This window comes from Falco naumanni, chromosome 18, assembly GCF_017639655.2.
Source record: "Falco naumanni isolate bFalNau1 chromosome 18, bFalNau1.pat, whole genome shotgun sequence".
Taxonomy (NCBI): domain Eukaryota; kingdom Metazoa; phylum Chordata; class Aves; order Falconiformes; family Falconidae; genus Falco; species Falco naumanni.
In genome coordinates this window covers 5,817,313-5,836,339 of record NC_054071.1, presented here as the reverse complement: position 1 = coordinate 5,836,339, position 19,027 = coordinate 5,817,313, and the positions used below count along the sequence as shown (strand labels likewise).

The window sequence follows — 19,027 nt, the reverse complement described above, 5'->3', positions numbered from 1 at the left end:
CTTTATTCCTGTTTCCTCAGTTTTGTTGATAAGGTTAAACAGAGACACGATTGGCAGGGAAAAGGCACAAGGAACTCAGTCCTGCATGGAGGACTTCAACCGTTACTATGATAATATAACACATTACACTGCAATGGAAGCACAGGGGTACCAAACATACCCAGCGTGGTGTGGGTACCAAAAATCCATGCAGGTCAGTACTTTACCTCCAGCAGTCATTTGTGGATCTCACCCAGGGAAAGATAAAAGTATGAGGCAAACATACTTGCCCAGGATATTCTCCAAACCTCCAGCCACTTGTGTCTCAAAGATCCCTAAGGCTGGGGAATGCTGCAGTATTTCTCACCACTGGGTAATTTTTTTTTTCCATTTGGTGTCTATTTCTATCATATTTGCCTGGCATCACTGCAGAAGGGAGGGAGGTAGTGAAATGGTAGAGATGTTGCTTGACTGCTTTTTCCATTGGCCTGACCTTCCCCATCCTCGCGGTATCCCTTTACCCGGTACGTTTATGAAGAAGGCAATGATGGCCCGTGCATTTGTGACGCTTGTAGCCACAGAGCAGTCTCAAACCTGACTGTGACAGTAGTGCAGAAATGTTCTTAATTTGGGAAGATGAAAAGGAAGGTGCAATGTGTCTTTAAAAAACTTACAGCCCAGGAAAACCTGGGTCCAGCACATCATCCAGCAGGCCCAGAAATTTGATAGATGAGTCTCCGACATTCTTGTCATGTCTCCTCTTCTCTTTTTCTCCACTTCTACAGCCTCAAAATGCTGAGAGGCGTGCTGTGAGGTCTGGCTTGTGTAAGGGAGTCTGTCAGAGCTGGGACATGCAGCCCCATGGCCTGCAGCTGGACTAAGTGAGGAGTCTCCATCAAGCATTCATCTAAATGTCTTGCCTCTGCGGCATGCCCTCAGGTTCGGCACTCCTTTGTTTTTAAAGCCACAGTTATTAGTATCAAGAAAGCATGCAAAGAGCTTAGGAATACTTTCTGTGCCTGAAAAAGAGAGGGAGGGAGGGTGTAGGTGGGGGGGGGGGGGAAGAGTTTCTGTGCCTGTTGGGATCATGCTTAGAGAAACAGGGAGACACATTATTAGGGTCTGGTTTTAAATAGAGCGTCAAGGTTGTGGTTTTTTTTTTTTTTTGGAGACAGAACAAAGTCCTGTAGCTGTGAGGGGGAAATGGGCTGCTGCAGACAGAACAAAGGAGACCCTACAAGCTTTCCTTTTGGCGCTGCAAGGCTTTAAACTACAAGCCAGGGGAGAGCAATGGGGAATGCACCAATGGGGGTTTGAAGGCTGCTGTTGAATGCACATGATGTCTGCAGATTGTTTGATAGAGACAATCCCCACCAGTTGGCTTGGGGTTTCTAAGACAGCAGTGCATATGAAATCCTTTTTCTCCAGTACGTGCTACACAGGAATGACCTGGGGACACATTAGACAGTGATAAGTGACTCTCTCCATCCCCTTTTATCCTGTTTACAATACAGAGGCTTTCCTTGAACAACCCCCTTTTTTTTACTCTCCATGCTCCTGGCTGTTGTGTCTAAACGAGCCAATTTGCTGAAGGACTCCTCCTGGAAGGACCTGAAGTCTAACAAGAACAGATGCTTGGTTGCAGCACGTTGTCTCTGGCAAAAATCAATTTCTTCACAAAAGAACAGAAATTCAGTTTTGTATTTCAGTGCTTGCCACTTCATCAGAACTCTTGTGATACTTCTTAAAGCCCTGGCCAGGAGGGAAATCCCAGCATCTATTTTCATTCAACCTCTCTATTGCCAGAAAATATTTGAAAACAGGGTATAACTACTCAAATAAGGGAGAGCAAAGAACGAGGAGTGAATGTATTTTTTACTGCCGCAGTTAATGTTTTTTATTGATACACTGTTTATTCTTAGGCTGATGTGATTTCTGTGGCTCAAGTTACTATTAGACATCCAGGGGATAATAATTTGCCAGACCTGCTGCATGGCAGGGCAGGGCAGACAAAGAAAGTTTCACGCATCAATTTAAGATGCCAGGGATGGATCCATAGGAACAAGAATCTCTCATTAATTAAAAATGCGTGGTTATTTCACTCACGTATACCTGTATGATGCTCAGTGACTACCCTTTTTTTGATAATCCACGTACTCCTTGGTTCTCCTACAAAGTTAAAAGGTTGCAGGAGTTCAGGTGGCTCAGCAGACTTATGACCATGAAACTTGTTAGATTTTGTAGTCCAGCACATACAGGAAGCAGCGGTGGCTTCAAGGTTACCTGGTTGAAACAACTGAGCACAGATGAGCTAACCGGAAGCAGCCTTTCATGCAGCCCCAGAGCATGGCCTGAACTGCCAGCCCTGGAAAAAATGACAGAGGAACCTGCTGCTACACGGTGAATGGGTGATAACCTGTCGTAGGGAGTGTAGTGCAGCTGAAGGTAAGAGGAAAACCCAGGATTATTAAGAAAAGAAAGCTGTTTGCACAATGGATGCTGTGAGCTGACCACGACCACTTGTGAACAAGCCTTTGGAGTTAAAAGCAGTTTTATGGAAAGGAAAGACTGAACGGGACAGCTAGGCAAGATTCAGACAAGGCGGTAATGGTGGTCAAAGAGCTGGAATAGCGCTTTTGGAAGGGCTGCTGAGACGTAGGGTGCGTTTCACTTCCCGCTCAGTATCTGCATCTCCACGTGCACTAGTCACCATGACTTCTAGAGATGACCAGACTTCTAGAGACCCCCTGGGAGCACCGTGCTCAGCTCTGGGGCGCTCGGTGTAAGACAGACAGGGACCTGCTCGAGCAGGTCCAGAGGAGGCCATGAAGGTGATCGGGGCTGGAGCCCCTCTCCTGCGAGGACAGGCTGAGAGAGCTGGGATCCTTCAGCCTGGGGAAGGCTCCGGGGAGACCTCAGAGTGGCCCCTGGTACTTAGAGGGGGCCTCGGCAAGCACAGCATTCCGGCAGGGGCTGGGCTGGCACTAGATGTGCTGTAAGGTCCCCCCAGCGCCAACCGTTCCGTGACGCTGCGGAGCGGTCGCCGTTCGCGTGGCCGAGGGCAGCCCCGGCAGCCGCCACCCGCACCGAGCGCGGGGCTCCCTCGCACTGCGGGCACCCGGGTTGGGTTGGAGGGGCCTTCCAAGGTCACCCAGCCCAAGCCCCGCGCAGTGGCAGGGACATCTGCTCCACCGGGTCGCTCAAGCCCCGTCCAGCCTGGCCGGGGGCACTTCCGCGGGACACCCAACCCCACAGCCCAGCTGCTGTGGCCCGGCTCGGGCGCCCTCCGGCCGCGCCGCTCTCCGGGGGGGGGGAGGGGGTGCGGAGGCCACGAGGCCGGGCGCGGGCCACGCGCAACCCCCGCTTGACGCGGCCACCGAGGCGACCCGGCCGGTGCCAGGCGGCGGCCAACGGCGCGGGCCCCGCCCACACAGCCCGGGAGCCCGGGCACGGCCCCCGCCCCGGCGGGGCGGCAGCGCCCCCTCGCGGCGGCGCAGGTGCCTGGGCAGGAGGCGGCGGCGGGAAGTGGCCGCGGCCGGCGGAAGCGGAAGTCGGCGGGGCCGGAAGCGGACGGGGGCGACGTGGGCGGCGGAGCGGGGCCGGGCGGGCCACGGCGCCGCGATGGAGGGGCTCTACCACCAGACCAACAAGTGCGTGGGGTGACGGGGCGGCTGCAGGGCGCAGAGCCCCCGCGGGAAGCCGGGCCCGGCCGCGGACTTGCGGGGGTGCAGGGGGAGGGCGGACACTGCTGGGCCCGCCGCGCTCGCAGCGCCCTTCCGGAGCTTTTCCCTGTGAAAAAACACCCCAGAAGTCGCGGCTGGCGCGGCGGGGCGCTGCCTGGGGCTGTCAGCCGTGCAGGTAAAGGCCTGGCCGGGGGGGCCGGGCCCAGCGGCTGCCGGCCACGTCAGTGCGCAGGCGAGCCGGGCCTGCTCGCCTCGGGCTCCTACAGCTCCGCGTTGCAAGTGGCCGCTGGAAACCAGTGCTTATGTTTTATTCAATGTACCTACGTGTAAGGCGTAGTAATTTAGTAGGGGCTTTATGGCAGCAGGGGTTTTGAGATGGTTAGCAGACACAGTTTAAACCACCTCAGGAAACGTGTGATTCCCTGACGGTAAAACCGCTCCGTTTTGCTGATAATGCTGATCCCATGAGGTGGAAGTGGTATGGAAATTGCAAAATAAGGTGGAAAATCTTGCAGCTCTGGGTGATACAGAGTAACTTGTGAGAAGGAGGTCGAAGGAGACAGTTAATCCAAATATTTCAATTTTTTGTGGTAACGGGGTTCTTTGTTGAGCTCTGTTGAAGGAGGTGCTGTGGTAAGAGACCCTCCTTGAATAAAGGTACAGAGTGACCCTGTAGGGAGGAGCGGGCAATCCTGCTCTTGACCTAGAAATGCACACCCGTAATAGTAACTTATTGATAAGGGGAATAATCTTGTCTTGTTCCTGTTTCCGTATTGCCTTATTTTGCAATCATAAAATGGGTTGGAAGCACCTTGAAAGACCACCCGGTCCATCCTCGGCCATGGTCAGGGACATCTATCGCTGGACCAGGTTGCTCCAAGCGCCGTACAGCCTGACCTTGGACACTTCCAGGGATGGGGCACCCGCAGGTTCTCTGGGGATTGTAGTCACCGAGTTCTGGTTTTGTTGCAGTTTGCTGTCAGTCTGGGGATACCCTGAAGTTTTAAACTCCTCCCACCTTTTCCTCAGACTGACTGTATTTTCTGGCCTGGGAAGAGTCCTGGTGAGTGTGAGGTAGCTTTTCTGATCCTGTTGCACATGGTCTGATTTGCCTCCTCCACCTGGGATTCTAAACGGGCATTTTAAGAACAACGCAAGTCTCAGGCTGTTAGGGGCGTCCTAGGGAAACTGAAAACAGAACTATGGAACAAGTATGGGTTGCAAGATACTGGATGTTGAATTTGCTCTCTAGTTAATTCCAAGTAATGCAGGGCTTATGACATACTCAGTGATCTCCTTAGCAGCACAGTGTCATGATTTGGAAGATAGCCCTGATAGTTATTAAACAGTCTCATGTAATAACTGAAGAGTAAGTGTTGTATTACTCTGTCAGGTAACCTGGTTTCAGAGATCTGGCTTTATAAACGTTTGTGCTGTAGTTATCAAATGGTACATACACCAGAAAAAGAGTCACTAATGTGACCAAAATTATGATCTCTTAAAATGTTTTGAAAAATGGTCATGGTGTTTTTGTAACTTGAAGTCTGAATCCCAGCTGCTGTGAGATTGTTCACACCAGGTATGACCAGAGGTCTGCCTGTCCCAGTGTGTGCGCAGCACTGCCTAACTGCAGAGCTCTAGGAAACAGTAAAAAATGGGCAAACATGCGCAATGCTTTTGTTGAATACTGTCCCAGTCTCCCAGAAACGTGAGTCGTTGAGGTTCTTGAAGCAGAAGAATTTAACAACTGTCAGTGTCTGGGGTTTGTTGTTGCTTTTTTGTTGTTTTCTTTTGCCACTCTTTGTCCAGCAACAGGAGTTCCTTCTCTTCAGTTTTAAGCTTGTAATTTCATTTGATGTTTCTGTAATTCATATGTTGTAAAAGACAGTGAAAATCATTCCTTATTCACTGTCTTTTGTGCTCTAGGATGTCTCCCTGCTATCATCTCCAGTCCAGACTGAACAACTGTTTCTTGTATAAAAGCTGTTCAGTACTTTAATAATCTTTATTGTCCTTCTCTGAGCCTTTGCCAGTGCTTCTGTTTTCTTTTTGAGAAGGGAGGGACAAAACCTCTGTTTAGTGTTGAAGATGTGTACTACCTGTTTATGCCATGACATAAAGGTGCGGTGTCTCATCAGCACTCTTGAGTGGTGTATGTAGGTCGTATTTCACTGCAGATCTATTATTAAGGTCTCACTTTTACCAGCTCTTCTCCCAGTCAGATTTTGCCTCTGCTGTGCTTATCGCTTGTGAGTTCCTGCTGTGAATCTGAAATCTTGTCTCCGTGGTTGTCTCGGAGTTGGTAGATTCTAATGGCAGGTCAGGTTATAAATACAAAAAGGAACCTAGAACTGGACTGGAAGGCTTTGAAGAAGAAAAGCCCTTTCACCTTGATTGTTGGTTTTAAACTGAAAGTTATTTTGTCTGTGCATATTAAGTGAAAGTACAGCTTTCTTCATACTGAAGAATTTAGTTGGTTTTTTGTGTTCAGTGATGGGCTGTACACACTGAATACCATGTAGCTGATTCCTATTTTGTTCTAAAAAGTACTTTTAAGTAAAAGAAGCTGAAAAGTGAGGTATTGAAAAATTATTTGTTTTATAGCTGGTAACTGACTTCTCCTGTTAATTTATTCTGTCTCTTGATAGGCAAGTCCACGAGGTCCAGTCTTACATGGGGCGCCTGGAGACTTCAGACAAGGAGTCAGTACACTGTAAGTAATTAATTAGTAATAAAAGTCCCACTTCAGTACTGATTTGATTTAGCTTGTTACTTTAACCTTTTGTGCTTTGTCTTTCTAGAACAAAATGGCTCTTTATAGTCATTGTGATCAGCTGGTGAGACACATCACTGATTTGGAATGCATTAAAATTATTTTACTATTTCACTTCAATAACGTGATGTTTTATATGAAGGACAGAGTGGAAAAGACAGAAGAAGGATTTATTTCAAATCATCTCTCAGTTTTAATTCTTTAATTGACAAATAACTTTTACTGCACATGCTTCTACAATGTCTTGGTGTGGGAATGCAAGATAGTTTTTGGAACTCATTGTCAGGCTGTACTGTGGAGGCCTTCAACATAAACGGGTTAAAAACCTCCACGTTGATGCATTTGTGGAGGTATCAAGAACACGCTGGTGTGGACAGAACTGCAGATTCAGAACATCACCGGGCCAATTTTTTAGAAGCTCAGAAAACTGAGACATGTGATTGTGTATCTGTCCTGTTGTTTTGCTATTCCTTAAGCATCCACTAATTGGCAGTCTTCCCCAAAAGATGCTTAGTCCAGTTTCTGGGGAAAATGCATGTGATTTGGTGTGCAGGAATTTAAGCAGGGTGGTTCTGATAGTTTCTGCGTGCATCAGAGTCAGAACCTGTAATTCCATCTGCTTGTGAGAAATATGTAGGACAGTTAAGTCTGAAATTGCTTCAGTAAATTTGGACTATAACCCTGTGGTAATAAAATGACTGTAATAAAATGATATATTGTGACAGAACTTTTTACCCCGGTGCAGGATTGGCAAATGTATTTTGGACCTGTGTTTGAAGCCTTAATTACTGTGTGAGTAATTGCTAATGGGTCTCATCAGGAGCTTCTGAAGTGAAAGGACACTGCATTGACGTTTGCTGACTTCTGTTACCCTAAATGTATTTGTGATGCATAATTTCACTGTGGAAAGGGCCATGATAATTTTGCTATCCAAAAATAATGGCTTGTGTAGACTTTCCGGACTGCTGTTCACTGGATGTGATTTTGGAACCTCTTGAAAATTAGTGTAATTTTCCATCTTGCCTCTGCTACTTGAGACCATTTCAAGAGATAGGATTATGTGCCATCTCATACAGTCAATAAATGAATGTACTGTTTGTCTATATATGTAAAGATACAGATATATGCTCTAGATATTATTGCAGAATTTATGGGGAAAAGGATTATCTCTTGGCTGAAGAGCAGGAATAGGAGCCAGGAAATCAGACTTTCTATTGCAGCTTTCCTTTTCCGACTTTGGGCAAATAATCTTTTCTTGCTGAGAAAAGTGTAGGATGATCAAGGTAGTAATACTGTTTGGACTAGCAAAAGCTGATGTAATTACCTGTCTGCTCTCTTGGTTGCTTTTCTGTTAAGTTTAGCTGTAGTAAATGATGGAGAGATGAATTGGGATGATTCGATTGAGTTGTGTCTATATACGTGAGTTAGTTACTTTGTGAGATCGAAGGGCAAAGAAAAGGGGTTGTGTGTGCTGTTTGTTTTCCTGGATTCTGCTGCATGTGATTTTCTGGAAAGTCCTGCGGTACTGTGGAGTAGTTAGAAGTTGGTTAGTAATGCTTTCCTGTATACCTCTTCAGTCTAAATGCAAAGTAAGAACTTTACAGAGGTGTCTGTAGGACTTGGTGATTATTTCTGCTGTCTGACCACGGCAGTCTGAGACTTCAGGACTGTCCTCATGGCTGCGCAGACGTGACGATGCTTCTGTCCTCTATACTCAGAGTCTGGATGTGCTCTGGAGGGTGCGTGCCTTCAGCCTTACAGCTCACCCTCTTTGAACACAAGAATGTCAGACAATTAATAGTGCCTCCTGTCTTTCCCCCTTTTGTGCAATTCTAAGTTGTGAAATGCTGGATTGTGACATGGTTAGAAAACGTGGTTGTCAAATGAGGAAGGGGTTGTGGCTCGTACTGAGTTTTGCTGTACGACTGCTACAGTAAGTTGTATCAGTATCCACCTCATTAAAGTGTTTATGACTTTGTGGCGTGTACTGTTGCCCCTCTGCTGTTTCTATGCAGGTTATCAGAAGCAACGGCAATGTAAATGATTACAGAGGCAGTTCTTTGTGGCCTTGTTTTCCCACTTGGAAGGGCTTCAGCCCTGTTTTGGCCATGTCTTTCTGAGCAGTTTGTCCAGTCTGCCAATTCCTGTCAACTCTGAATCCTTCCCATGCTCTTGTAGTTTCCCCTGCTATAGGTATGGATGATGTATATTATTAACTCTGCGTTAACAGTTTTCAGAGGTTTAAATCGCCATTGTTGTGAGAATCATCTTGGCTATTAGCCTACGTGAGCAAATCCTGCCGAGGGAACAGGAAGGGGCTGCAGGGGGAGTGTGGGAGCTTTAAATCCTAATACATGGAGCTGATGGGGAAAGGCTCAGATACCTTGAAAGAGCAGGGGCTTTTCTAGCTCCCTTCTCAGAGGAGAAGGGAAACTTAAGAGTCTCTTATGACCGAGTTAAAGAAGTGGCTTTTCATTATATGTTCTCACTTATCCGATTTTATTATTTTTTTTTTATCCAGTAAGGATTTGTATCTGTTGGGTTTTAAATACTGGTTTGAATGCTTTTGAGCTTTTACCATCACTCAGATTGCAGTTCTTTAATTCAAACCAAATTACATTTTTATTTCCTTGCAGTAGTAGAAAATGAGATTCAGGCAAGAATAGACAATATATTCAGCAACTTGGAACGTCTGGAAATCCTGTCCAGCAAAGAACCTCCCAGTAAGCGACAGAATGCTAAACTGTAAGTTCACCTTCTTTGCTATGATAGTGTAGTGTAATCTTTTTAATTATTTTCATTAAATGTATTGAAGCTGTTTGCCTTTTGATTTGAGAAACATTTATACCTTGCATAACTTACCTTTGTGCTCTATAGTAGCAAAATTGAGGCACAGAGGCAAAACCACTCTCCTGCGTTTAACCACAGAGGGGTGATGGACCTGGATTAATGGCTCTTTTCTGAGATGAGCAGAACATGGCACTTGAATGCTTAAAAAAATTTTCTACTCTATATGGCATTTATGTAGGTAAGGAGTAAAATTACTTCAGTTGGTGTCATTTTCTCTGGAATGTTTTCCTAGATGTTGGTGACGAAAACAAGGCCTAAAGTGAGTGCTGGTTTGAGCAGCAGGTTGGATCAGAGACCTTGGGACTTCCTGTTCTTATTCATTCTGTGACTCTACCATTAATATTTAGTCCCAGAATGTCTTTGTAGATAATAGGGATGGATTTCATGTTGCCTGTACTATAGAGGTCAATATCTGAAATAGTCACCTAGGCTTTCTTCATAGTAATCAGTCATTTCATTGTTGACAATGGAGTTCTGGACATTACTTGTTTTTTAGCTTAATGGAGGCATCTCCTGTATTGCCGGCTGAGTTTTAAGCTCCTTATAATAAAAACTCAAACTTAAGACCGTGGTGCTAATTAATGAAACTTGAAAGCATAACCTTTTATGTGAATGGAGGTCATAGAATCCTACTGTCTTTCCAAATCTGTGGTAAATGAGGAATATATACATGTATAACTCCTGAAAAAACTAGTCATGGGGTAGAATGTCCAAGAGATCTCAAGAATTGTGCTTCACATTCTGTCATTAGCCTCCAGTTAAATAATCACCTGTTTAGTAGAAAAACAAGGCATGGAACATATAGGTCTGAATAGACGCCTAAAATTGAATTACCTTTATGTTCTAGATAAGTAGAACCCTTCAGTCTTTAGTATTTGTCACTGTTAATTTATAATGCTTCATTGTTCATACCAAAAAAATGCTGGAAAAGAATTCTATTTTTATCCCTGGGAATGTCTTCCTGTTGTTGATTTTTTTTTTCTAGCCGAGTTGACCAGCTGAAGTATGATGTTCAGCATCTGCAGACAGCTCTGAGGAACTTTCAACATCGCCGTTACATCCGGGAGCAGCAGGAGCGACAGCGAGAAGAGTTGCTTGCACGTACATTCACTACTAATGTAAATATTCTTTATTTTAGTTCTCTGTCTTCTAGGAGACGTAGTCTTTCAGAGAAGTTTCAGGCAAGATGAAAGGATGGCTCTCAGATTGCTGCTGTGAGATGCAGAGTACTGATAGAAAAGAATAACAATATGTGTTGAAAAAGAACAACTCTCTCATGAGGAAAAATAGGGCTATTAAGAAGTAGTAGTAAAAGGCTCCAGAAACTGCTGTTCCTATTTTATCCAGTGCAGCTCTGCCTGAATTTATATAGCAGTTGCAAAAGGATGAATGAGGTAGGTACCAAAGTATACATTTTACTTGGATTTGTGTCAAAAGTCTTTGTCAAATCATGAGATTTGTAAAATATCTGGCTTTTATACACCCTACTGTCAGTAGATGTCAGCAAGCTTTAATTTATTCAAATATAAATCACACAGCTGGGAAAAAAACCCTTGCTTTTTACCTATAAATGATTCAAAAGTTTTTCGTAACAGGAATGTGTTTCCACCTGTTCTTGTTAATTCTTAGATCCTCTGCTGGGAAGTCCCCCCAGTGCAAGTTCCTAGAGGAATTTTGCTCTGAATAATGTAGGTCTGCTTTCAGATTTCACCTTTTTGTAACCCAAAAGCTAGGCTTTTTCGTTTGTTTTAGATTTTGTTTGGTGGGTTTTTTCTTTTTTTTCTTTTTTGTTAAAGGCATATAACCTAATGTTCATTATCTGTGTTGTCATTCACTGTTAGGGAAAGAATGAATGTGAGCGGTCCTGGTTTTTTTGAGACTTGGGAAGTTCAGTGCACTTCCCAAAGCCTAATGGAAGGATGGCAGCTAGCATTTTCAAAATTATAAACAAGAGTTGACTTCAGAGGAACACTGAAATTTGAAACTTATTTTCAAAACACCATTGTGTTCCTCTGCAAATATGAAGAATTTTTCCTAAAGGAAAACTTCTTGCACAGATATAAAACGTGTAAGGGGAGCAGTTCTGAAAAGCAGTAGCAGGCTTGCAGGTGCAAAATAAATGGTGATTTTTTTTTTTCTCCGTTAGATGTTGAAAGGTGTCTCAGGATGAAACAAAAAAAGTGTGGTTATATTGTATTTCTTTTAACTCATTACAAAAATGTGACTTTTAGGGTAGAAGGACCTTTTAATAGAAATATGATGATTTATTTGTCAGTTTATGGCCTGTCTGTTTTGGTTAGAAGTTTACACAGTTTCTGTTTATATACTACTCTATTCTATTAAAGGGAAATGTCAGCTGAGCATGTAAACATCCTGAGTAAGTCACTGTAACATACATACCAACTTTTGAAAGCTGTAGCAGTGTTCTGAACGTTTTGCTTGATTCGAAGATAAATATGGTCTTTATCTTTAAAGCCTTCCTTTGTGTCATTCTGGAGAAACACACTAACAGCAAATGAAGAATATGATGCTATCTAGCCTCCTTGTGAGGAGGGTCAAAAATCTACTTTGATATTTTTCTTGCTACCTGGTGGTGTACAAAAAATAAACAACCAACCCCTACAAGCTCCTTGTACAGGAAATGGAATCCCTGCTGATTTGAAGTTTAATAATATTTCAAGTAATAGCCATTCAGCTGCAAATCCAAGTGCTTCTGTTCTGCAAACTCATGTAAGACAAGACACTTGTTTCAGCCTTGGTGCTTCATTAACATTTGCTCAGAGAGATGTGTATGCTGTCACAGCTTCTTCGTCCAGTGACTTTGACCCTACAATTGCTGACAGGTCTGTCCTTTATTCTTCATTTTACAGTAAGCAGAATACTTGCCTAGGCAGGATAACATCTGACACTGGATTGTACATGTCATTCCCATATTGACATTTTTTTTAAAACAATCCCCAGAGTCTACTTAAAGCAAGTTTGGTGATCCTACATGCTTGTAACCTACAGCTGATAGTCAGATGTAGGGTATTAACCATCTTCTGCCCTAAATAAGAATTCTACATTTTGATAGTTCTTGTTCTGAGCACATGGAAGCAGGTAAGCCAGTGTCTCCACACTTGCCTCTTACCAATGTCATGATTCCTGTTCGTAAAAGGACGAGCTATTATCTTGACTTTCTCGATGGAATGGTGTCCAGAGAAGATTAAACTGGAGGCCTTTGAAAGACAGAAGTGATCACATCCTCTGACCTCTTGTGCAGTCCAGATTACAAAATCCAGTTATTTCCATTTCAAGATCCATAGCTTCTGGTTGAGCTAATGCATCTTCTCTGGAAAAACTTTACTTATTTGTAATTTGTTTTTTAGATAAGGCCTTGGGTGTTGAATGAGTCAGACCGTCAGGGAACTAGGTTCATGTCTGTTTGCCTTCACTAGAAGAAATTTGCACCATGTTGTGAATTCACAGAATGCCGTCTCCCAGACACTGTGTTTTGCAGGCCTTTTGCCACTTAGAAATGTGATATTAAAGTCTTCCAAACGTCTTTCACTTGCAATAATCAAATGACTCCTTGTTAAACACCTTCTGTTAGTTTTGATGTTCTTTCTTGTAATACCCTTTCCTACATATATCATAAACTGAGATTATAAAAAATTATCTGCTTTTAATCTATTTTTTTATCCTTTGAGATCTAACTGCAGTTGAACAGCTGATCAACTTTGCCTTTTGGCTCGCTTCCTGTAGGCTTCTCTAAATTACTTTTTTGACTCAAATATTAATGTTGTGTTTAATATCCTTGTTTAATACCCTTACGAAAAAATGTTTAAAACATAATCCTTCAAGTCCTGTCAAGCTTTTGCCACATTTGTTTCTGCATGTTCTTTTTCTGGATCTAACTTATGTGTGGGCAGTATGAGTGAGTAGGCAAGGTAACCAAGACCCTGCGTTTCCCCTACAGGACTCTGACACCACCATACCGATCGACGAAACATTACAGTTTAATGAATCCCTCCAGAATGCCCATCGTGGCATGGATGATCTTATTGGCAGTGGGACCAACATCCTTCAGGGGCTGAGGGACCAGAGAGTGACATTGAAGGTGGGGGCATCATTTTTTACCAAAAAGACCCCACATTTTTCTGTGTTTGTGATGACCAGGCTAAGTAAAATAAATACACAGGTTTGTTTCACTACAGTGCTTCAAGCTGAGAATGCTGGGAAGGGCCCAAACTCCATTTTAGCTAAACCTGCAATCTTAACATTTTATCATCTTACTAGGAACATCTTTAAGCTCTTTTTGTAGCTGGATGACCTAGCAGTCTTCACCTGCCTGTTGGTTACTATCTGGTGTGCTGAATGTTATGTTTTATTCTCCTACATTTTGTTTGGGTTTTGGTTTTTTTTTAAAGTGAAGAATGGGAAGTAATAGCTAGCTTGCAGATAGACGTTGACTCAGATGGACATCACTCAGAGCAGCGACAAAAGGCAGTGCATACTATCTAAGTCAGGAGAACTTAACCACGGCTGGCAAATAAGATGAAGGAACACTTGCAGGGCATGCTGCTTCAAAGAGATGGAGAGGAAATACTACCTCTCGTTGTAGTCAATAGTCCTGTCTTGCTGCTTTCGCCAGTTAAGATTGCAGTAATGTGCCTGGATTCCTATTAGATCACGATGGGCCTCCTGCAAATGTCAGTGTGCCTTGTCTCAGCTGCCAGCTTGTAGCAAGTCAAGCATACTTCGGGTCAGAACTGTAATAGTAAAGTTGTTAGTGAGTCTATGCCCACTGCTACTGATAGTCTCTTGGTGTTTTTGGGAGCACCATGTTCTTATGTTTTCAGGGGGATATTTCTTCTCACTCCAGATGAGAAAACATCTGTTCATGTTCCTTTTCCCCTTAGCCTAGCTTTTCTTAAACTATCAAAGACTGTTGCCTGATGACAGATCTGGCAGAAGCAGCTAGCATAAAGACATCTTACAAAGATAAATGGGTTAATTTGGAAGCATGCTGTTCTGTGTAACTTCTTGGGTATTGGGTATAAATAGACAAGTGTGAACCAAGTATTCCCAAATGGTTGCACGGCTTTAACTGTTCTAGTTGTACAATTCCATTATTCCACGGACTATAAGAACTGAAGAGTCTTCACTTGCCTATTGTTTGCTTTCATTTTAAAGCTTCCTATTTTGGTTTCTTTTTTCCAAGCAAGGTTTTCTTTTGTTCTGAAGTACGAATGGGATGGTATCCACTTCCGAACAGTGCCCACAGTACCTCTCTGTGCCTGTATTTCATGTGGTTTCCTTTGAATGTTGCCCTGAAATGAAGCAGAATCATTCCTGCTGCACTGCAGGAGTGACCCCCCCAGCTCATGTCCGGGTACCTCCAGTTCTGCAGCTCACTCTGTTTATCTGTCATGTGGTGGGATCCACATTCTTAATAATACCAACTGCTTCAGCAGTGAAACAAAACTGAGGTGTGGGCCTGCCTGCAGTGCACCTGCAGTCTTTGTTTAGTGCTTCTCTGGATTTCTTGAAATTGCATTAATTACACTTTTATATGCCTGGACCTCCTCCTGTTTCTGGACCTCCTTTTCAATCTGTTGTTGGTGACCACTGTACGTCAGCGGGTGGGAGGGTCTGCAGGAAAGGTTGTTTGATCAAGAGGCTTCAAGCCTTTATTAGACTGTTATCTTAAAAGGTACCAGAAAAACTCTTAATGCCTCTGTAGGGAGTGCTTTTTCTCTGAGCCGCTTTCATGGGTCTCTATCCAGACTAATTGTTTTGTAACCACACTCCTGTTCATGTGTGTGAATTAATTAGTCTCATCATCCACCTATTTCCAGGGTCCTGTGGCCATCTCTTCTTAACTTGTAGGAAGTGTTGGCCGATAGCAAGTTCCATTGATTAGGATTCATCACTTGCCACTCATGATGAAATGTTCTTGGACTGTGGAATAAGAAGTGTTGGACCGTGAGGTTAATCGTTTCTTTGCTGTCTTTTTGTTCTTAGGGTACTCACAAGAAGATCCTGGACGTTGCCAACATGTTGGGCTTATCCAATACAGTAATGCGGCTGATTGAGAAGCGAGCCTTGCAAGATAAATACTTCATGATTGGGGGAATGATTTTGACTTGTGTAATTATGTTTCTCGTCGTGCAGTATCTGACATGAGCTACTGAACTATTGCCAGAGGAGATCCGTCTTTTGGAGCAAGACGGACTGTCCTCCAAACTGTACTTTCCTCCGAGTGCTGCTTTGGATGAGCCCCTCCTGTGAACTTCAGAGTTTACAAATCACTCTCAGCCACATGTCATGTGGAAAGCATGCAGGGAATCTAATTTCCCTGGGGAGAATGGCCCTATAAAAATAACTGTAGCCTTTACTGCTCTCACCTTACTGTCTGCAAGTTTAAGAATCTGGTAAAATAGGAAGCAGAAGTGAAAATTTTGCCCAGCTGTTTTTGTGAGGTTGGAGTGTCCTTTTGGGTAGGTAGGGATAAGAGGATGCAAAGGCAGAGCGTAAGATGTAGTGAGCCTTTCCTGTGCTAGCTAGACAGTGACCCTGATGACTGCATTTTGCAATGGAAGAAGGCCACTGAGGAGAATTTCGCATCGTTTGTAGGCACACTCCTGCGGAGTAAGTGTGCAAAAAGAGGGGGGAAGTGAAGGGTCCCCATCTGCAAACTCACTGTTTCAGTTGGAGGGAGAAGGTTTGTGAGGAAGGGTCTTAAAGCATGGTTATAACCTCAGCTAGCTTTTTCGTTTACACATACAGTATTAACCAGCCCAAATCTTCCCGTTTCAGGTTGAAATGTTTCTCATCTCATCTGAGTTATGTTTTGGTACCTTTTTATGCCCCGCTGCTTCCCAGTGGAAGCTGAACACTGTACTTCTACCTGCTTTCAGTCCGATGCACGACGCCTGTGTCATCTCACTGTGCCTGGTACCAACTCCAGCCTCTGAAAACTAAACTGACATTTTTAATGCTAGTGCACATCATGGCTTGGTGTATTTGTTTTTTTGAGGTGGTTGGCTGGGGTTTTGTGCTCTGTAGCTGATGGGTTTTGAATCCATGAAGCAGGCAAGTATTTGCTGTGCTCAGGTTCAGATTTGTGATTTTTATGTTCATGGAGCTGGAATGGGCTCTCTCTGCTGTTCTTTACATTCAGAATAACAGGGGGATCAGGGCAATAGACCTTTCAGTTAAAATCAGTTGTTGTTAAAGTCTCCTGAAATTACGTGCCTTGGGATGGTAAACATCCCTCATCCTTGGGAAGGGTGTTATTTGCGTTATCCTTTGTAGAATTACTGTGAAAGACATGCTCATGCCTATCATCTCACAGAGGTGATGGCCAGCTTTGACGTATCTCCTTGGTTGTAGATACCTATCCACATTTAAACATTACCAGTTAGGAAATGCCTCATTGTTTAAATGCGGTACTCCTTTCCCTGCAGACTGGGGGGGCTCTGTTCAGAGTGGCCATCCTGAGATTTTTGGGTATCATCCGTTTCAGTCAGCCTTCAGGTACATTCCCATCCCGATTTGTGTACAAGTCTGGAGCATTTCCAGGTGTCTGACAGTGGCACAGGACTGTCAGACAGATTCAGATGGTGTGGCATAATGCTGGCAATTCCTCATTCTTTTTCTGTCTGGAATGGTTGTGGGTCTTTTAATTTGTAAGATTTACAAGTTCTGCATTCTGTCTTCGCTGCAGTAAGCTTTGCTTTTATTACGTAGCCTGTTGCAAACTTGGAGAAATGGTATTAATAACTGTAAAAAATGAGCTCTGGTTAATAAGGCAAGTGAAACAGGCTTTTAGCTGTGCTTGTTTTACCGTTGCATAACTGAAGTAGTTACGGAGAGTGCTTTGGCAGAGCTTTAAAGCCCAGATGCGAGTACCCAGCCTGATCAGCTGTCCCAGGCCAGTCAGCTTTGCACTGGGAGCCCAGGGCAGGAGGCGAGGCAGCGGCCAGAGCGCTGGTCGGCTGCACGGCGGGCGCAGCAGTGGAGGCCAGGGTGCTGTCAATGCCTAGATAGTCCTATCAGGCAGCAGACGAAGGCAGGAAAGCCTGTGTGCTTGTTGAATATCCTGTGTGCTGCATGCCTTCTGGCTGTCCGTCTTGTGCTTCTCGATGTGTTTGACACTTCTGAAGCGTTCCGTGCTCTTTGTGTTCCTCAGTCAGCTTGGCTTTCCTAAGGAAATACATTGGCTGGCCAGGTACAGCATCGGTTTTCATTTGAGCCCGAGGGACAAGGGAATTGAAAAGAAAAGAGGAAGTCTGCAGTGATAGATCATCTATCTTGCTGTATCCTTAAATCTAAATTTACCTTTATTTTAAATACGGAATCTGACAGATTTAGCATACTATGCAGCTGTGAGATCGTATTCTGTGAGATCAGTTGGGCACCTTGTAAGGGATCCCTAGCAAATCTTTTTCTGTTCTGATAAACTGGTCCAATTCCACCTTGGTTTTACACCTGTATGGTTTAGTGTTTAAAGGATGTCATTTGATGGTGTTTAAAGTTTATATAGTTGTGACCTGATGTAGCAGGGTTTGTCTTAACACTGAGGTAGGACTCCAGCCAATTTATTTCCTTTTTTGGCTTGTGGTCAGAGCCATAAAATAATTGGAACTGGATTTTTTTTCCTGTTTTTGAGACTAGCTTGGCATTTTAATACATGTTTCTCTGTTCATTTATTTTGCCCTTTTAGAGTCTCCCTTGTTCTTGTGTAGGCTGTTTTCCCTTTTGTAAGCAAAGTGTCCTTGTTTGCTATGTCTAAAGGTGAGATGTGGGGCTTGAAGGAACCACTTGGGTAACTGAGTCTGATGATGTGCAACGTCAAACAAATTTGTACTACATGTGAAGTCCAACATGATTTATAAGAGCATCTTGCGCTGTGTCAGATGGTTAGTGCAAAACCCTCAAAGCCTCTGCCACTGCAGTGTGCCACAGTAGAAGCACAGGTAGGATCAAGATCCCTGCGAACATGAAATGAGGCAGAGCTGAAACCTTGGTGGCTTTACACATGTTGCTGCTACAGATCTCTGTAAAGTTCCCTTTCTTACGAAAGACTGCGTTTCCTTCAACAGAGCTGCTTTGCTTCTGTGGCACAGCAAGCATTCCAGCTGTGGGATGAACTGCTCTCTCACGAGAGGACACTGTGGAAATTAACTTGCCTCTGGAAAAAAACTTTTTACCAGTATTTTCTACATAAAGGGGTAAGGGCGGGACATGATGCGATTCATGTGATGTGTTATGTGAATAAAGATTTTTCAGCCAAAATGAAGTTTTTTACCTTGACTGACATGTAAAATGTCAAATACTTAAACAAGCTGGACAAATTCCAATGTTCTAAGCATCGAGGCAGGTAAGGCAGGAGGCTGGCTTGGCCAGATGCGAAAAGGCGGCTCACAGCAAGTGAGCAGGGGTCAGCTGGCTGCCGAGGAAAGGACAGATGTTACTCAAGGGTCAAAGCCAGAGCTCAGCTGCCATCGAAACTAGTGAGGCAGAAAAAGGGCTTGCATAAATGCATTGGTAGCAAAAGGAAACAAAGCTACCTGCCGAAGGGAAGCGGACATTAAAAGGAGGTGACTCGATGGCAGTCTGTCCTCCACCAGCCTCCCAGCTTTTGCCCAAAGGAAGGCGTGTGGTGGCAGATGCCACACCTCAAGGGGGAAACACATGAGGAGGCATACACCAGGAAGGTCCTGCATATGGCAGGAGAAAGTGCAATGAAAAAGAT

General features: G+C 44.1%; 1 protein-coding gene across 3 annotated transcripts; it reads left to right on the top strand.

The window, feature by feature from the left end:
• The first annotated feature begins 3,538 nt into the window (after nt 1-3,538).
• GOSR2 (golgi SNAP receptor complex member 2) lies at nt 3,539-18,567 on the top strand. Of its 3 annotated transcripts, XM_040617524.1 has the most exons (7): nt 3,541-3,629; nt 6,311-6,375; nt 9,072-9,180; nt 10,271-10,403; nt 13,244-13,384; nt 13,466-13,621; nt 15,292-15,379. In XM_040617524.1, the coding sequence occupies exons 1-6, from the start codon at nt 3,601-3,603 to the stop codon at nt 13,586-13,588; spliced, it is 600 nt and encodes a 199-aa protein (XP_040473458.1). In that variant the 5' UTR covers nt 3,541-3,600; the 3' UTR covers nt 13,589-13,621; nt 15,292-15,379. The 3 variants fall into 3 exon arrangements, with proteins under 3 accessions (XP_040473457.1, XP_040473458.1, XP_040473459.1); XM_040617523.1 differs by lacking the exon at nt 13,466-13,621 and having other exon boundaries at nt 3,539-3,629; nt 15,292-18,567; XM_040617525.1 differs by lacking the exons at nt 13,244-13,384; nt 13,466-13,621 and having other exon boundaries at nt 15,292-18,567.
• The last annotated feature ends 460 nt before the right edge of the window (nt 18,568-19,027 follow it).